A 20,129-nucleotide genomic window follows, 5' to 3' on the forward strand; every position below is an offset into this window, starting at 1 on the left:
TAAGAAATAATTTGTTAAGTAAAAGCAACTGCAGATGACTCCTTCAGCAAGTAATATGAAGGTTCTTCATTCAAGCTAAAGATTTTTTATTAAAATTGCTCAAAACGGAAGTGTGGAAATCGTGGCATCTTCACATAATATGAAGAATACCCTTTGAAAGCTACTATAATAAAAATATAATAATACTATACTACTACAATAATTTTAGAAAAGCAATAGCATAATCAGCTGAATAGAAAACTGCAACACTAAGTATTTATGATAACAATGACATCTACATACAGAGGAGTTCCCATTAGTATACTAAATTATAAATATTCAAAACTATGACTATTAGAGTTCCTTTCATTGTTTCAACGAGACAGAAATTTCTGCCGAACATTCAGTCTTTTTCCTCAAAAGATCTCCTCTTTGAAATCAACCTTTCTAGGATGCATTTGTTACCTATGGTCTGATTCTGTTCCACTGTGGATCTGATATAGCTAGAGAACTTGCTAGAAATATGGTTCACTGTACAGCAGTGTGGGATTTCTTGGAGGCTGACTTATCTCAGCCCCAACATAACTGCATTTAAAATGTTTTCTCTATAACACTTTAAAACTTTCAAATAAGAAAATCTCAGGCTTATATTATAGCCATTAATAAAGCCATGACCCTGTAGTAGAAAAGGCACCCGTCATGAAGCTTGGGGCTCTAGCAAGTATGAAATGTTAGATGGCTTTACTTTTTCTATTCCTACTTTGAGAGTATATCAGTAATGTGTGCAGCAAATTTAGTAGATAACTTTCTCTGTTTAATGAAGTGGGTAGCAGAAATTACATATTATTTTTGAAGCACTCTAGTGCATTATTTTGGACACAAGTAATTATTTCTTTGATTTACAATTAAACTTCAATATTTCCTCAACAACAACATTAGCTGAAAAATTACTTCTTATAGGGGACTACCTATCCCAAAGTTTTTATTTGGCTACTTTTAATGAACGACAAGTAAAAAAAAACACCCCAAAACTCAGTTCAGTATTTCTCTCTCAGAAAGCTGAAAGAGTTCACTTCCAATTTTGGTATTATTCAGATACATTCTATCTTGCCCTGCTTTAAATCTGTGATAGCTTTGATTCCAGCCCACATCTCTGGCTAAATAACAACAAAATGATTTTTACTCATCAAATGGACAAGACGAGGGAGAAGAAGATATGGATTTTTTAGCTTGGTTGTGATCATTTCACAGATAGTAAGTATGGACAGTTTCTCCTGCCTTTTTAACTAAGATATAAAAGCCAGATAATGCAAAAAATATTGTTCTTATAGTTAGATTATAATGTTGCCTTTATTTTTACATCCAGACTTTTCCATACTAAGACGGTGGACAAAATAAGCATAATATTCTATTATACCATTATTAATGGTGTGATTTAAATGGAGTTTCTAAAATAATTATACTTTCAACTGGCAGAGGCAGCATTCAGCAAAAGAGTACCAGAGAGGGGCATTAAAATCCATGAAACTATCTACACTACCTCCTTCTCTACAGAGCCTAACTTACAGGATGACAGAAAACCAAAAAAGATGCCTCCAGTTTAGCTGTAAACTGGCCAGGACACGCAGTGCATGGAAGTTCATGAGACAGAAGAATCAGCTTTAGAATGGTGCTTTCCCTTTACCACCTGGGCCTCTGACAAGGGCCATCTTATCCTTACTTACTAAAGAACAAAGAACCTCAATCATACTTACCCAGCTAAATAAGGTTAAACTGTTTGTATCTAAAAATATTATATAGCTACACTGTAAAAAACTTAACAGTGGATTTTGAAGACCACCCTCCCATAACAGATATTTCATACTACAAAGCACAAAGAAATTGCAATAAATAACATGATTAGAGATGCCCATGTTATACGTTTGCTTCATATTAGAAAAATATTGTCAAAATTTAAGTATGTAGTAGCCAGCCTTTAGAGTTGCACATGATTGAACAATTAAAAGGACAAGTAAAATACAGAAGGCATCACATGTTTCTTGTACACAATGCTTTTCTATGCTTTTTGTTTGCACACTGTTCTTGTAGACACACATGGAATAAGACTCATCTTAGAGATAAGCAGAGAGAGAATTAAATACCATAGCTTTTCTCTCCCTCCAATATCAAAAAAGGATCAAACACTGGTTCTAAATCAGATGTGAAAAAGGTTTATTGTAAAATGGTGGTTCTGTAACTTAAACACATGGAAGACATTAAAACAATAAGCATTCTAATAAATTGATATTCATGACTGAAATAAAAAAGATACCCACATTTGAATGAGGTGTATTAACAGAGCTAAGACAAACATTTATATCTAGACAAAAGTAGTAGAAAAGCAGACTATAGAATATTTTTTAGCAGTGATGTTAACATGACCTATGGCCTACTATATTATGCACACAAGCACGTGTACGCACGCACGCACGCACACACAGAGTGTAAAAAGCATCTCTCAAACACATTATAGTATGAAATTAATTCAATTTGAAGATGCATAAAGAAATACTGAAGTCAAAGGGGAATAGTGTCCTATTTCAAAAAAATAAATGCATTTCAACAGCAGTATTGCTACTACTGAACACTTTGCATTTCAAAAATACCAATCCCACGTTTTGTAATATTCTTTCCAGAAGTACTGCACTTGTTTAGTTTAATTATTCTCCAGAAGTAAAGGTCCAAATGGAAGTCAGTGTTACACATCAGAGGTTGACAACCTTTTACTTCAATGGCTGCACCCACCGGCCATCAGCAAATGCTGCAAAGTGAATGGACCAAAAAAGGCAGGCTCTAGGACCCTGGAGACGCTGCCTCTGCTGCAGCAGCAAGAATAAAATGAACCCAGCAGGCAATGGGACCCTGTGGACCCCTCTGCTGCTGTGGCTGGAGCATGCTACCAATTCCCTGGGCTGCTACAGGCTGGATCCAGCCCACAGGTCATAGGCTGCCAGCTCCTGGCATACATCACTAGCTTTTGAAGTTCTCTGTTTTTTGGGGTTTTGTTATTAGCTAGAAATTACAGATGGACAATAGGGCTGTGCAAAGCTTTGGTCGCTGATTCGATTTGGAGGAGATTTGGCTCGATTCGGCAGCTGAATCTCCAAATTGAATCAGGAGACCCATTAATCTCTCCAATTCGATTTGGAGAGATTCGACGATTCAGCCATACACACAGCTTTATATGTTTTTTCTACGTACCTCAAGGTATTAGGCGCGCCTTGTGAACGCCGAAATGGTGTGCTCCATCTGCCCCGCACAGGAGTGCGGGGGAGTGTCCCCCACGTGCTCAGCGGTGGACCCAGAAGTGTACCAGAAGCACTTCCAGTCCACTTCTGGGTCTGCCACAGAGTGTGTGGGGGACCCCCCTGTGCCTCCTGTGTCTGGGGGGGGGCACCCAGGGTCCTCCCATGGCCAATGGCTGAGCCGGGGGGGGGCGCGGGGGGCAGTCCCCCATGTGCTCAAGCTGTGGACCTGGAAGTGCTTCTGGTCCACACCCACTGGAGCCCCCTGTGCCCCTGTGGGACACTCCATTCATCCTACCATCTCAGCTTTCACGAGCTGTGCCTGGTACCTTGAGGTATGTACAAAAAAACCCATATAAAGCTGTGTCTATCACCAAATCACTGATTCTCTGAATCAGAATCAAATCTTCAGATTCAGATTCGGCTGAATTGAAATCAGGACAGTGATCTGAATCAACGTATCAAATCACTGTCCCCCAAACTGGGCTGAATCCAAATTGAATACTGCCTACTTCGCTCACCCCTAATGGACAACCGTTTTTATACAAGGACAACACATTAATGTAGCACTGAAAGTATACAATCTACTTAAGAGAAACATTTATACAAACTGTATTCTAAATTTAAGTTTTTATGGATGTGACCACTACCCAAAATTCTTGTGCTTCACTAACACACAACTTCTCTTGTTCCCAAAACATGAATATATCCATTTAGATACTCCATCAATATGCTACGTATCACTGGTTATAATTTTTACACTACTTAATATGATATAACATTTATGGACACAATAAGTTTTAAAATAACAAGGCTTGAAAAAATAAAGAATTTACCAAGTTGGGGAGTAAAGCCTTTAAACAATGAAGTCAGTATTGCTGCTAAAACTAAGATTTTAGCAAACAGTTTTTCTAAAGTCTAATCAGACATGTTTCCATAAAACATGGAGTGGAGACATTAACATCAGTTAAGTTCTCAGCTTCTGGGGGAGTGCCGAGCAAACGGGGATACAAGCATACAAGCAACTTTAGAACTTTAGAAAGCAGAGAGAACTTTAGAAGTAAGGATGTTTCCACCTGCCTTTCTACAACTAGAATCTGCACTATGAAAAAGTGAAAAAAGTTTAATGGTATCTTCATAAATGACAATGCATCCTCAACTACTTCTGTTATCAGGAACATTAAGAACAAAAAAAGTGATACAAACTTACCTCTTTCCAGGGGCTCTCAAACTGTGTACGTGCATATCGAGTTAACATGTGAATTATAACAATTTGCCCCCATTCCTCCACATCAACCAGCAAATTACAGAGTTTTCGATAGTTCTTGTGAATCAGATCAATTCTATCTGGGCACACTTCCTCAAAGGCCATTACAACGCTCCCGGCTACCAACTAGAAAACAAAATGATAAAAAACACTCAGTAATTCTCTTTACAGATGTTCTAAAGGAAATATGATGAACTAACACAGGCAACTGTAATACTCTGAAGTACTGTATGCCAATTTTGCAAAAATCTTAAGAAAAAACACTCTTAAAATTACACAAATGGTATCTTTGTTTAAAATGGATCTGGTTAAATGCATTATGTACTACATTTGTAAAAAAAAAAATCAATCATTTTTGGACATTCTTCTAGGACACAGACAATTGTAACTGTATCATTAAATCAATCCTTACCTCTGAAGGCATAAGAGCAAAAAGAATTATAACTTCAATGAACTTTTTTAAAAACCAGAAACTACACACTTTGTGGTAATATGTACATCAAGTTGCAAATAATACAAAACACCAAAAACAAAAAGTGATGTGCTTGAAATGACCTCATGGGAGCCACTTATTAATACTAAATGACAAAATTTAAAGGGAAAATTGGGGATAACCCTAATAAAATCCAACTTTCCTCCACATTGCTAAATTTAGCTGTGTTCAGTGCAAATTACCTCTGGGATTCAAAAAAGAACACTTCCAAAGAACAAATTCTCTACATTTCAAACATATGAGATGTTTAAACATTTCCTGCAAATGGCATGCCCCAGTCCTTCTACAAACTGTTCAGTCCTCCTCCCACCTTCACACCAGATTTAAGCATTACACACATCAAACACTTAAACTACTGATATAGTCTGCATATTTTTCAAGAATATAATGTTTATATTTCCAAGATGTGTAGAGAACATAACATTTTCTTGCCATGTGATTTTGACTTTTTTGATTACAAAAATAATTTTGTTTTTATAGGAAAATTAAATTAATAAATGTTCAAATCCCTAATATATTGTTTGTGCATGCATGGTCCCTCCTGCCTAGGGTTCCTTATAGGCTAAGTAGAAAACCTTCCATTAGGGCTTCTTGTTGAAATATCAGCAGCAAATGACACTACCAAGGACAAGCTTCCAAGACAAGCAACATATGTATTCCATACTAAAATTTCTAAACATAGAATTTCTAGGCTTTTAAAGAAATAGTTTTGTAATACCTTTAAACTGGGGCTCTCGAAACAATAAAGGCTATTGGCATCAGCTTCATTTTATATTAAAGAACAGAATAGGTAACACCTTATAGCATATTCCACTAGGAAGCATCAGTTACCTACAACATACGGACCTGTCACTGCGTGTCGAGAATTACTATTCTTCCTTTCCTAATTGCTTTAATTAAGATTTGTTTTGTGTCAAGGTACATGTTAAACTAAATAGCTAACAGGATGAGACTTCTATATGGAAAAACTGATATGTATGCAGTTCGCACTCACGCAATACAGCTTTCTGGCAGCAAATTAATGTCATATTCTATCTGTGCACTGGGGATCTGCATTTCAACCTCTAAAATTTCCCCAATGACTTAAAGTAAGCAATTAAATAGAAATACAATTTATTGAAATGGCACTTTTTGAGAAATATTAAATACAAAGATATTCATATGTTAAATTTTCTCCTCCATATTTGGCTGACATTTGGTTTATTAGTATGCATCCAACATTACAACTGAAAGAAAACAGCTTAGAATATAGTCTTGCTATTATGCTAAACAAGTCTCAAATCCTGTGGGGATTTTATGAATTACCAATAAGTATAAACGTGAAGTTGCATTTATTGTCTTCAGCCCTGTCCACGTACTAGTACCTGCTGGTCCCAGCATGTATGCAACTCAATCCAGAAAGCAAAGAACTGATTATTTGCAAGACCTAAACAACAATACCTTATACTTACCATAATTTTATATTTCCTTTGTATCAACTATAGTAAAGGCAATTAAGCTTATTTCAACACTTAAATTCTTATGTGCTAGATTTTCTTTCATGAAATGTACTTAGTTACTAGGCAAGTTAAACAAATTAGTCTTGTAGTTTAATTTTCTGCCTAGGATTAGTTGATACCTACGACATCTTTGACAAACCATCACATCCAGATAAGGGAAGCACTGTATTTACTTTGAAAGCTAAGATGGCAACAAAATACTCGGATCTAGCTTAACTAGATGTTTCTTTAAAATGCTAGGAACCCATTTTTAAAATCTGACTAAATCTTGCTCCTATAGATATTTGGCAGCTAAATAAGCAGCTGGATTTCAAAAAGGCTATGCGACCAGCCACCACAGCTTATGCATAAGCTGAAGTCAAGGTCTCTTGGCCACTTTACTTGCAAAACTAGACTCAACAGTGCCTTTCTTGAGGTAGGGAAGTTGAGAGAGTCGATCCTCAAGCATACACATGGGGCAGTGTCCATCTTTGTACCTGTTCCACAATCACAGTCATAAGCAGCAGTCACGGCAGATTTGATGAACTAAGCACCTTGTGCAGCACCTAATATAATAGATAGTATTTTACTTTTATTTTAATAAATAATATTTTAAGTTACAATTGGATGTGAAGAAATATTTACCTGGAATGTTTAGCACTCAGATATCACTTCATTACTCAAGCCTGCTACCACTATAGTCTCTTATGTTTGATACCACCATAACAAAGCACTTATTTTTAAAAAGAATTTAATCATGTACTTTGAAATGCAAAATATATGCTGGATAAGTCCATCAGGTACTCTGTTCCTGTTTTATTCAGCTCATGATCCCATTATCCAAGTTGTTCAGTGCTTGCTGTATGTTTGCACACAAGTTCATAAATTTTCTTAAGAGTAAAAGGAAAAAAAAAAATCTCCAAAATTAAGTTCTTAAGTATTAAGGCACATGTAATGAAGGACTTACAACAGATTCAAAGGTATGAGGTAGCGAAGGGGTGGAGGGGGGCATGTATCTAAAAATATTACAGAGTGGTCCTTTTTATTATTGTTTCCTAGTTAGCACTAAACACTTCCCCTAAAGTCTGACACTACTGTATATCTAAACTTCAGAGGAACAGCTGATAATCTTAGTTTATTAAATGCTCAATATTCCATAAAAACATTTAGAATTAAAACAAAATGATCCAATCAAAATATAAAACCAAAAAATATTGGTTTCCAAAAAACAGTCAGTTAATTTCCATCTCACTGTGTCAATAGTAGCTTTTTGTATGAAGAGAAAAAATAAATCACCCCAACAAAACTAGCAACGAGCTCATCAAATTCAAATGCAGCTTTCCATTTATGTATTTTTTATATTAAAGCAATAAACATGGTTCATTTGTCTTCCACCGGTTGCCACGTTTTTCTGTGCTGTTGCTATGAACTTCAACCATTAGCTGCGCTCCAAGGTAAACTACATGAACCATCAACAAAAGTGACACCCAATCTATGGAGTTCATATTTTCTCCAGATTATCTATGCTAGTTGACAAGCCAGTAATGAAAAAAATCACACTAAGCAAATGGTTCCTCTAATAACAATAAATTTTCTATAAAATTATGAAGGGTACAAAACGTTTCCTTGCATCTATTTTGTCATGAATTCTAATTAACGTTGCAAAAACCTGAGAGTGCTGGGTCATCACAAGAAGTGCATCAAGGTTTGATTGATAATATGGTGTAAGTTGGCCTAGGCTGCCAAGATTCTTCTCTCAAATTAATGGCCATTCCACCTGCCCTAATCATACAGACCAAATGATATTCCTCCTCTTATTTCAATTTTCTGGAGGCACAGAAACTGGAAAAGATCAGTCATTTATCTTCTAATAGCTGGATAATAGATCTATCACAATAAAACATCTGCACAAACTCAGTGATTTTTTTTCACAACAGTAAAGCTTTTACCAACATTAAATCAATAACTTATGAAAACACTGACTTACCCACACGTTTTGGCTCTGAACAAAACATTAACTTAGTTAACAGGCAGACATTTACAAGTAAAAAGTAAAGTCCATCTTTCCTTCCCAATTATCCCCAAAAGGTATTATTTTAGACTAAAAGCTTTGTATTCTTATCACAAAGACATTACCATTTAGAGGATCATTTTTAAAAGTTAGAGGTATAAATTCCAAATAATCTAAGCTTTGTATAGCAGCCAGGTAGCCTGCAAAAGCAACTCTCAGTGGAACATACTACACCCAAGCAGGAAATTATATAAATTATAGTTGTAAGACTTAAGAGAAAACCCTCATGCTACAATAGTAGCAGTAGGGTGTTGTAGTTTTGTTGTTTGGTTTGTTTGGGGGTTTTTTTTTGGGGGGGGGGGAAATCAGGGAAGAGTGGAGAGGGGAAGGTTGTTTCTTTGTTCTTAAATATGTAGAGTGGGATAGTGCAACATGAATACAGAATATTAGGGAAAATATTTTAATTACAGTCTGAAGAAACAGATCAGTTGCAAAGACTATAAATCCTGACAAGATAGTTTACAGAAACTGAGGGCCTAATTCAGATCTTTCCTAGATTTACAATAGCTGTAAATGACTTCAGTAGAGTTAGTTTCAATTTACATCACTAACTAAAGACAAGAATCAAGATAGAGTTTCTGCTATCAGCAGGATTTTCCCCAATACCAACTCTCAGGAATGCTCAAGTCATGAGTATACACAGAGACACTAGATTGAGGAAACTTGTAATCAACTATAATTAAGCATCTTAGATATAATCCAACCTGGCAGGCAGCACTCTCTCTAAATTTTGAACTACACTGTTTCCTGAATACCATTTTCATTGTAAGCATCACTGTGGCCTTCATTGTGGGTAAAGACTTACAGTTTGGGGTAAATAATTTGACTAACCTTGACAAAGCAGTCCAGTCCAAACACAAGGTTTGGGTTTTGGAACACCTTGGAAAGGGCTAACAATGGTGAATAACCCTCCTGTGGTGGAAGAACTGGCTTTCTGTTAGTAGGACAACTGATGCTGAAGGACTCTACAAGCCTGAAGAGGTGGGGCCATAAAATCCAACAAAAGCCTTTGAAGAAGGGTGCAGCAGTAGGCAGGAGGAAGACCATTTTAAAAAGTGGGAACTTCTTAGAGCAACTGATCAGACAACTGCCACAAGTAAAAAAACCAAATTAAGTAGACAAAAAGGCACGAAGGGGCTTTCTAGACCAAGGATACTGACAAAGAGTCACAGGAGGAGTGATTAGGTTTTCAAATTTTTCCAAAAATCTAACTTTTTGTAAGCTATATTAAGTATGGAGAGTCTTCAGTTAAGCAAGTCCTTGGATATTAAGAAGAACTTCCTAATTATGAGGGTGGTTAAGCACTGGAACAGATTATCTAGAGAAGGGTAGAATCTCCATCCTTGAAGGATCTTAAGAATTGATTAGAAAAAATACTGGAAGAGCAGAGGACTGGACTTGGTGACATCCCAAGGTCTTTTCCAGCTCTATTTTTCTATGATTTTTAGTCCTTTCCTAGGTCTGTACTACTTGCTTTCCTTTCCTATCATTCTTGAATGAATAACTAGGAATCAGAAATATGGATAAACATTGTATGCTGCAAAAGAGTAAACAGAGCTTTTGTAAAGGAAAACTGTGACTCGCCAATTCTCTGGAGTTCTTTGAAAATTTCAACAAGTGCATGGACAAGTGAGATCCAGTTGATCTTAAAAAGGTTTTGACAAAGTCCCTCACAAAAAGCTCTTAAAGAAACTATACTGTCATGAGATCAGAAGGAGGGTTCTATCACAAACTGAAAGCTGTTTAAAAGGCAGGAAACAAAAGGCAGGACCAAACGGTCAATCTCCACAGAGGAAGGTAAACACTGGAGTAGTACCCCAATGTTCTGTGCTAGGACCGTGCTGTTGAATATATTCATAAATGGTATGGAGACAACAGAAAATAGTGAGATAGCAACGTCTACAGAGGATACAAATCATTCCAGGCAGTCAAATCCAAAGCTGATGAATAAGGCTAGGGACAGAAGTTACACATAAACTGGTTTAAATGATCAGAAACTGGTTTAAACCTGTAACAGTATATAAGATCAGTTCACATAAACCAGTTTCAAAATGGCCAAAACTGGTTTAAGATAAACCTGTTTGAATGTAGTATCACACTTAACTGATTTACGTCAAACCAATTTATGGAAATTCTGTCCCAGACCCCTTCCTGGTTTAAATTAAACCAGAGTCCCTCAGCATCCCAGCATGCTTTTCAGGCCTGGGCTGAGCTGAACGATGTGGTCTGCTCCAGACAGCAGGGCTGGCCCTGCCCCTCTGCTCTCTAGCTAAAGCAGAGGTGGAGGTGTGGCTGGGCATGGCCCCCTGAGGCAAGGGGAGCAGGGAAGGGTTTTATTCCCCACCTTCCCTACCGGGGAACTGCAGCTGGGGTCTGTCTGGCCGGGGTGTAGCAGCCCCTGTCAGGCATTTCCTCCCCTCACTGCTCAAGCTGGCACCTCTATGTCTGCCATCAGCAGTGCCCGCAGGCCACGCCAGCTCAGCCCCACAGCCCCAGCCACACAAGACGCCAGTGGTCCCCATGCCCAGGAGGGGAAACAAGGGAGTTTAATCCCTGCCCACCCCCACTTCGCCTGAGGCACTGCCCAAACCGATGTCTGGCTTCAGGAACAAGCCTGGCAAGGGCTGCTTCTCACTCCCCCTTCCAGGCACACCCTACCTGGGGTTCCTAGAGGCCAGGGTAGGGGTTTAAACTGCTCCCTACTCATACTTTCCCATCTGCCAGGGGCCTAGCCACAGCCCCCATGCCAGTTTCCCACCAGCCTTGCAGCTGCTGAGGAAGGGAAGGGAAGGGGAGGGCTGCTCTAGCACCCCCCAGCTTCTAACCTGAGCCACTGCAGGCACATGGCTGCATTCTGGAATCAAAAGTCTATCCACTTCACTTCCAAATCAGTTCAATCTTTGAATCAATTTAGACTCGGGCTTTTTGAATGTTTGTCCCTAGCCTAAAAGTTATAGGAACAAAATTGAGTGAGGGAGCAATAAAGTGGCAGGTGAAATTCAACCTTGATAACCATATAAGTAATGCACATGGGGGAAAAAAAGATCTTGATCAAAACGTAAATCATTGTTACATCCTTATATAAAGCAAGGGTGGCCCATATTTTGAACATTGTGAGCAGTTCTAGTCACTCTCTCAAAGGATGAATTAGAACCAGAAAAGGTACAGAAAAGGGCAACAAAGGTGCTCAGGAGTAAGGAATAGATTCAACATGATAAATGACTGAAAAAAACTATGGGTCTTCAGCTTGGACAAGGTGACTGACCAGGAACTTGAAAAAGGTTTATAAAATCAGGCAAGGTACAAAAAAGGTGATTTGGGAATATTATTCACTACATTTCCTAATAAAAAGAACTAGAGCACATTCAACAAAATTATCAGGCGGAATTCACAGCTACAAGTTCTGGTATAACTGGGTACAAAAAGGGATTAGACAAATTTATGGAAGATAGATCCATAAGGGTCTAGCAAACACAACAATCAGAGATATTACTGCAAACATGTATAAGAAACAAGAACAAACAGGGCTAAGAAAGAATTGTCCAAAAGCACAACAAGCATCTGGCAGACCCAGTATATCAAGCAGAAAAAGAGCTGGAAGCTAAAGAGAAAGTAAGTGGGTGGGCAGCAGAAATTCGTCAGAGCATGAAGGCTACTAGAAAGACAAACAATGAAACTGTCTCCAGTTCAGCCAGTTGCGACAAAGGAAGGAGCAGGAAGTGCATACTCCAGGAAATACAGAAGCACAAGGAACTGTGGCCCCTACTGCCTTCTTCCACCCTCCCCCCACACCAAGGCAGCCCTGTGCCAGCCCTCTCCATGCACCCCCCATACACATGAATGCACACATACACACGCGCACACACATAGAGCAGTGTGCTCTGCTGAAAGTGGGCAGGAGGGTGATTTCCTCAGCAGGGAAATGGATTATTACATGTTTGGTGGCGGGAGGGTGTGGAATTTACAAACATCTCTCTTCCCACTTTGGATGCAAGAGTGAAGTATGCTGCCAACTTTAGACAAAATAAAGTCTCCAGTCAAAGACTTATACCTACAGTGAGAGGGTGTATGTAGACAATTACTTGAAGATGAAGAAAAAGAACAAGTAGTAGTAATAATAATAGTAGTAGTAGCTGTCACTGCTGAAAAGATTTCCAGTGCGCTGCAGCCCCAAGCAGAGGAGAAATCCAAGTAAAGTGCAGGAACAGGCAGAGTAGGAGGCAGACTTGGCCGTAGGTCCTGTAGTTCAGCAGTGGTTCAAGGTTCAAGCTCAATTGCCGCTGGGGGTAAAATGTGGAGACTTACAAAACAGGCACTAGTAGGTATGGGCTTGCATACAGTCTTAAGGTCATCCCTAAATAGCAGTCCAGACATACCCTTCAAGTCTGAAAGGCAAGATAGGTAATAAGTCGGCAGACTGAATGCACATACAGCTTGTAACCTATAGAGTCAGAATCCTTTCAATGAAATGAGAAGATTTTTTTAAAGTTCTCCTCCTCCTATAATACAATAAAAAAGGGATTTTTATCCTACAATATTACAATAATTACTATTCCCCACATTACAAGACACTTATCTAAGGCTATTAAAAAATCAGGAGTAGGCACAGACTGCACTAGGAAGCACCTTAGAAAAATACTTGCTTTCTGAAGCAAAAAAAATACATCTAAATAGAGTTTCTGAAGCAACTTGAATGCAAATATTTTGAAGCACTCAATAATTAAAAACCCAGTACACATAAGTATTACATCTTTGTTAACAGCTCAGATTTTCATTCAAAGTTAGCCACATTAGACGCCAACCAACTGTTTACATGTCCTCAGGAATAATGATGTTTTTTGTATTGTCAGAGAAAAAAACCCACAAACCCACAAAGCTAACCTTTGTGAAAAGTTGTTTGAAGAATAGTGATCATTACAATTACCTGATCAGAAATTAATGAAAAGATTCTTGACTCACATTTACCAGATAATGGCCAGGGCTGCTGTTTCTTTTATGAGATCTGATTTTCAAGTGCTTATCTCAGTAAAGTCACATCAGATCAAAACTTAACATGCAAATACATTTAATCTGAAAAAATAGCTTAATATCAGTGTAGTAAAAATCTTCCCAGTTTCTTGCAGTTTCTAATGTAAATGAATGACCATTGCTAATTTAAAAATAGCATGCTTTCTACAAGCAACATAAGTTGTATTAACAAACCAGAATAGGACTTCTTTTACCTGTCAGTTTTAAAGCACAGTAAAGTCTTACTACGTTTTACCCATTTTCTCTAACTTTAGTTTAGTGCAACGTCAATAATACATTAAAGCAAAATAAAGTTATACACGGTTATTAGGCCTGGATGCTATATCAAAGGAACCTCTCCCATAAAATAGATTAAGCTTAAAATAGTTATTTTTAGTAAATCCCTTAACATTAAGTCGAGTTGTAGAAGTTGAGAGTCAAGTGTTAAACACTGATAATGTTAAAAAATATTTTTTTCAAAATAAAACATGCAAAACAACACATTGATTATAGTACGTCCATTCTACTGGATTTCATAAAGGATGTAGCAGAATTAGAAAAGGTAAAGAAGAACAACAAAACTGATCGGGGGTATGGAGCAGGTGTCAAACCAGGAGAGACAAAAAAGGCTAAGACTCTTCAGTTCAGACAAGAGAAGGTGAAGGAGGCATATGACAGAGGCCTATAAAATCATGAAGGATGTGGGCAAAGTGGATAGGAAACTACTATTCACCAAGTCCCAGAACTCTAAAATTGGGGATGTTGCAGTTAAAAGCTGGTTGTTAAACTTAGTGCAGCTAAGGATTGAACCAATACCTTGTTTGATTAACAGCGGCAAGGCTTTACTAACAATACCACAAGGAAACTATAAAACTAAATGACAGAAAAGGACTCATTTTCAATTTAAAATAAGCTGTTACAAAAAGTCATAATTAGAGGTACACCGATACATCGGTCCAATATGCAATTAGTACTGATATAAAGAAAATTGGCTGCATCGGAAATCGGCCTGATGGAGCCGATAAATGCCAGTGCGTGTGCGCAACCACAGTGCAGCATGCAGGCAGTGAGAAGCAGAGCCCGGCAGCATGGAGAGCTGTCTCCAGCTGGTGAGTCCGTTGTAGTAAAAGGGGAGGGGAGGGAAGGGGCATGGGGTGGGCAGATCAAACCCCTACCCCACACAGTGAGCAAGGGGCAGGGGCAGGCGCTGCCCAGCCAGGGTGGGGCACGAGATGGAGGCGCAGCTCCTTGGGGGTGCAGGTACAGCTCCTGTCAGTGCTTGCACCATGGGAAGGGGGAGGTGGAGGCATGTGCCCCCAGATCTGCATAGGGTGAGTGGATGGGCTGCAGCTGCAGACTGGAGCCGGGCTTGGGGTGGGGCTATGGAGGGGGCTGCAGCCACCACAAATTTCATTGTAGCTCCCTCCCAGTACCGTCACCATGGCAGTGCAGCCCCAGCTCAACCTCCTGCATCCCCCCATGCACCAGGAAGAGCTGGGGCTGCGTTGGGTGCACAGCATTGGCAGCACTGGGAAGGAGCTACCCCCCACCCCGCACTTCCGTCCGGCACCGTGTGGGGGGGAGGTAGGGCTTGAGCAAGGAAGAGCTGGGGCTGTGCTGGGCAGGCAGGCAGCAGTGGTGCTGAGAGGGAGCTATCGTGAAGTTTGGGGTGGTGCAACGCCCTCCAATACCCCCACCCTGAGCCCAGCCCCCAGCAAGAAGAGCCCAACTCCAGCCCACAACTGCAGCCCGCCCACTCACCTCATGCAGATCCAGGGGCACCCCTCCCCAACCCTGCAGGGGCTTAAGTAGCAGTGGGAGCTGCCCCCCTCCAACAAGCTGTGCCTCTATCCTGCACCCTACCCAGCTCTGGCTGGGCAGCGCCTCCCCCCTCCCTCACTATGGGGGGGCGGGGGGTTGATCTGCCCACATCCCCTTCCACCACAACGGACTTATCAGCTGGAGGCAGCTCTCCATGCTATATCAGAAATCAGATCAGTATCAGCCAATATGCCTCCTTAAAAATCGGAGATCTATATCAGCCCAAAAAATCTCCACCAGTACATCCCTAGTCCTAATACATATTTAGCTGCAGCAGTGGTTTGTTTTTTGGGGGGCAGTTTATGAATACAGGCAGGAAGCTGTTTCAGGTTTTTGAAGCCTTTACCAAGCAGGATTTTTTGCCTTAGTGGTCAGCTGGGGACAGAAATTTTTGTTTTTTGTTTTTTTCCTGAACTGCACATCTCACTGGCAAATGTGTTTTGCTTTTATACTGTTTAACTAGCCAATTGCCCAACAAGAATGACCGGGGGGGGGGGAGGGCAGGAATGGGGCCCTGTGCCCCCTGCTCCCCTTCCCTCCTGATGCTTGGGGTCTAGGCCCAATCCCCCCTCCCCACCACAGAGGAAGGGAAAGGGAAGGAGTGGACCCAAGCTTGATGGGGGGGGGGCCTGAGGAAGGACACGGCCCGAGAGTGGGGAGAACTTGGCCCAAGGCGGTGGGGGGTGCAAAGGGGGTAGCAGCAGGCCCGGGCTGACAGAGCAGCAGTGGAGCAAATGGGAGGAGCAGGCTCGGGGCAGATGTGGGGGATGAGGGGTCGGGGAGGAGTGGGCCTGGGCCTGAAGGCAGGGCACCTGTCCCCCAACCACTGCCGCATTGGGCCAGGTCCACTGCTCCCCCCCCCCCTCCACTGCCACAATGGGTCAGCTCCTCCCCACTCCACATTGGGCCCAGGCCCATACCTCCCCTTCCCCCAACCCATGTCCACTCTCTGCCCTGCCCCCTGCGTTGGGCCCGCTCCTCTCCAACTGCCACCGCATGGGCCTACATTGGCCCTGCAGGTGGTGATGATGTATGGGGGGGGGATAGGTGGGCCAAGGCTAGCCCTGGTGGCCTTGCCCTCACCCATGGTGTCCCAAACCCCCTGCCCCCCACCCTGCCACTGGCACCTCCAAGGAGCAAGGGGGGGGCAAGGCCAACTCTGGTGGCCTCACTCCCCTGCTCCATCTGCTCTATCACTGCCACCTGATTAAGCAGGGAGAACCATGTACACATGTGCATGCACACATGTGCATGGCAGCCTGGCAGCATGGAAAGCAGCTCCCCACAGGTAAGTCTGGGGAGGGGAACTGAGGCCCCCACAGTGAAGGAAGGAAGGAAGGAAGGAAGGAATTAGGAAGGGCTGAGGCTGAGGGCACTGCCCAGTCAGGACAGTGCGTGGGGCCTGGGGCTGGGGTGGCCATGTACAGCTGCAGGGGCTAGATGGAAAACAGGACAGAGCCATGGGCAGTGGAGGAGGGGGGCTCCCCACCCTGCTGCCCTTCCTCCATGGCCCATTGGGTGGGACCTGGTATGGCAGGGTGGAACAGGGAAGGGAGGCTCGATGTTACCACTGGTAGCCCCGTGCTGCCATGGCAAGGTGCTCCCTGCCCATCTGGCAGCAGCGAGGGTGGCAGCATGGAGTTGTGCCCCCTGCTGCTGCTGGGTGAACAGGGAGCTCCCAAAGGCAGCACCAAGCCTCCTTGCCATGCCAGGTCCCGCCCACTGAGCTGCAGAGGCCCTGGGGGGAGGGCAACAGGGTAGGTAGCCCTGAGCTTGCAGCAGGCAGCCTGCCTGTGCCACCCCCCCAGTCATGCTTCCTGTGGGGCGGGGGGAGCCAGGGTCCATGCTCTGCTCCAGCTGCAGCAGTCACCTCCCTCAGGCAGCAGGCAGGGCTCAGGTGCTGCTGGGAGGGATGATCAAGGATCTGTGAACCTAGATCCCTGGTCCCACAGCCAGGGACCCCCTCTGGTAAGGCTGGGGGGGTGGGCAGGGAGCTGCAGGTCATGAGTGAGGGGTACCAGCTGCAGTGGGTGGATTGTGGGTTGGGGAGTGAGGGGCACATGAGGAGGAGGGGGATGTGGGCTGGGACTGAGGTGCAACAGCATGGGCAGAGGCCGGGCACCAGCATATCAGGGCTGCTCAGCACTACAAAGTGGGGGTGGACAGGACCGCGCGCGGGGGGGGGGGGGGGGGGGGGGGGGGGGGGGGGGGGAATCTGCATCCTGGTGAGCAAAGCAAGCAGGGGGAACTCTTACTTTCCACAGTTTAAAAAATAAGAAATCAAGTACCAAAATATATAGATATTTAGAATTTATTTTATTATAACAATTAAGGCACTGGTATGCTTCCAAGTTGCTTTAAAATTGAACATCTATCAATAAAACATTGTGTTCAACTGATACATATATACACATATACACTTTATTTTAATCACAGAAAAATGTGGATTTGGGTTTTTTTTTTAAATCAGATAATTTGGGATTTCTCAGAGAAACTGATTTTTAAATAGCAAAAACCAGGTCCCTGCTTAGCACTTTTCAGGTATTGAAGACTCAATCAAAGCGCCCCTCAACCTTCACTTCTTCAAATGAAATAGTCCTAATTCTTTCAGCCTTTCCTCATAAGAAGAATCACTTCTCTTAATTTGCAAGTGATGGTCCTGTTAACACAACCCAGTAAGCTGTTGGCTCTTTTTTGCAAGAAGAGTATACTATTTGTTCATTCAGGTTATGGTTCACTGTAACCAAAGTCCTTCCCTGCAGTACCACAGCCTAGTCAATCATTCCCCAGTCTGCATTTGTGCATACAATTGTTTCGTCTCAAGTGCAGAACTTCCATATTCAACAAGGACACATACATCTGACTGACTGTGTAACTGAAAGACTGGATTGTGAATACAGTCTATTCAGGTCATTCTGTATCCTGGCTTTATACACCAGTGTCTGCATCTCCACCCAACTTAGTGTCACCTACAAATTCACTAAGTAGGCACTCAATCCCATCTTCCCAATTATTAATGTATATTTTAAACAATACCAGACCCAGGATAGACTCCTGGCAGCCCTGCTTGATACCTTCCAGACGTTGATAACTACTCATTGTGCATGATGATTCAAGAAGTTCTGCATCTGCGTTACAGTACTTTCATCTAGTCTGTATTTTCTTAGCTTATAAGAATAGTGTTCTGGAAGACGATATAAAAAGCCTTGTTAAAAAAAAAAAATCAAGGTACATCACATCCAGTGCTCTCTCCCCATCCTGTCACCATCTCTCAGAAAAAAAAAATCAAGTTGATCAGGCATGACTTGCTCTTTATGAATCCATGCCAGCTGTTCTATTCTCCCTCAGGTGCTTCAAACAATTGTGATGACCATGATCTTTTCAGATATTGAAGTCAGACTGACTAGTCTAATTGCCCAGATTTTTCTTCTTCTCTTTGTTAAAGATAAATCCTATATTTGCCCTTTTCCAGGCATCCAGCGCCTCATCTAACCTCCACAAGTTGTAAAAATGGCTCTGATATTGCTGCAGCCAATTCTTTCTGTACTATATAGGGTGTATTCCACCTGGCACTGCTGACTTAAAAGCATCTAACTTGTCTAAGTAATCCCTAACCAGTTCTTCCTCTATTTTCCTCCTTCCTTATCTTCAATGTCAACTGCACTCATCATATGAAACCATTTGAGAAGGTTGAAGTGAAAAAGGCATTAAAATGCTTCAAGCCTTTTCTACTGGACTGCCCCAGCCCATGCTTTGTTAAAACAGGAAGTGGTTGCCAAAAAAGCAGGAAAAAATGGTACAGTGGCTCCAAAATCTCTGTCAGACTGAACTGCAACATAAAACCCAATGGCAAAAAAGTGTCAAGCACACCGAGTCCAAGGAAGGTGATGGGTTTTCTGCTCTGAAATATCAAAGCTTCCATGGAATGTCCAGCACTCTGTATGGATTATAACAGTATGGAAACAGAGGAGCTGACTGAAGGCACTCTGTAGTCTGATTTGCTTTCTCCACAAGATAAGGCCATTCAAATCCCAGAAAATTCAACATTGAGTCATTTAATGAACAGAGAGCCACCTCAGTTTTTAAAAGATAAAATGCTGCAGCCCTGGAATGAATCATTTTATTTTTTATGATCTGGACTTTCTTGAGTACGACAACTGGAGCTAGATCCCCAAAATATGTCAAAGGCATTCAAGCTGATGGCAGAGAAGTTTAGCTGTCAGTTGCCCTTATATAATAATCATTTAAATTTTTTTTTTTTGCTTCTGCAGAAGTCTTTCTATAAATTGAGACAGCTTGAGACTGCTTTTTCACCAGAAACAGGTAATTTGCCATGTGCATCTGGAGAATGAAAGGTAAGAACACTTCCTCTGCCAAATCAATCCAGTCTTCAGGAGCCCTTGTTGCTTGGATCCTTTTTGAAAAACAGATCCAAATTGTCACAACCCAAGGGTGTGATTTTTGTTTGTGTGCGCTTCGGCACTGCTGAATTATTTCCTGCCATTTGTAGCTTTCTTTGCAGGGTGCATTTCTTCGTTGCAACACAGAAATGCACGTTGCAAGGAGTTCCCGCCATTTGTATTCAGATTCGTGCCCCACTATTGGTCAGTTCTAAATTATTCCTACGTGGCGGCTAGCGATTGGTTTGCTAGCCATATAAAAAGGCTTGAGTGGTTTCCGCCCAAGTTGGAGGACTCCACGAACATCAGGAGGAGGAGACTTCACGTCT

General features: G+C 41.7%; 1 protein-coding gene across 6 annotated transcripts in view; it reads right to left on the reverse strand.

Annotated features, from left to right (window-relative positions):
• Nucleotides 1–20,129, reverse strand: part of AP3B1 (adaptor related protein complex 3 subunit beta 1) — a 287,301-nt gene that overhangs the window by 192,938 nt on the left and 74,234 nt on the right. For 5 of the 6 annotated variants that reach the window (XM_019482176.2, XM_006261568.4, XM_019482169.2 and 2 more), the window contains one exon: nt 4,474–4,656. The exons of the other annotated variant lie outside the window; for it this stretch is intronic. In XM_019482176.2, the coding sequence (XP_019337721.1) occupies nt 4,474–4,656 (183 nt within the window). The remainder of the gene's footprint in view (nt 1–4,473; nt 4,657–20,129) is intronic. 6 annotated transcript variants of the gene reach the window in all.

Source organism: Alligator mississippiensis, chromosome 3 (assembly GCF_030867095.1).
Source record: "Alligator mississippiensis isolate rAllMis1 chromosome 3, rAllMis1, whole genome shotgun sequence".
NCBI classification, from domain to species: Eukaryota; Metazoa; Chordata; order Crocodylia; family Alligatoridae; genus Alligator; species Alligator mississippiensis.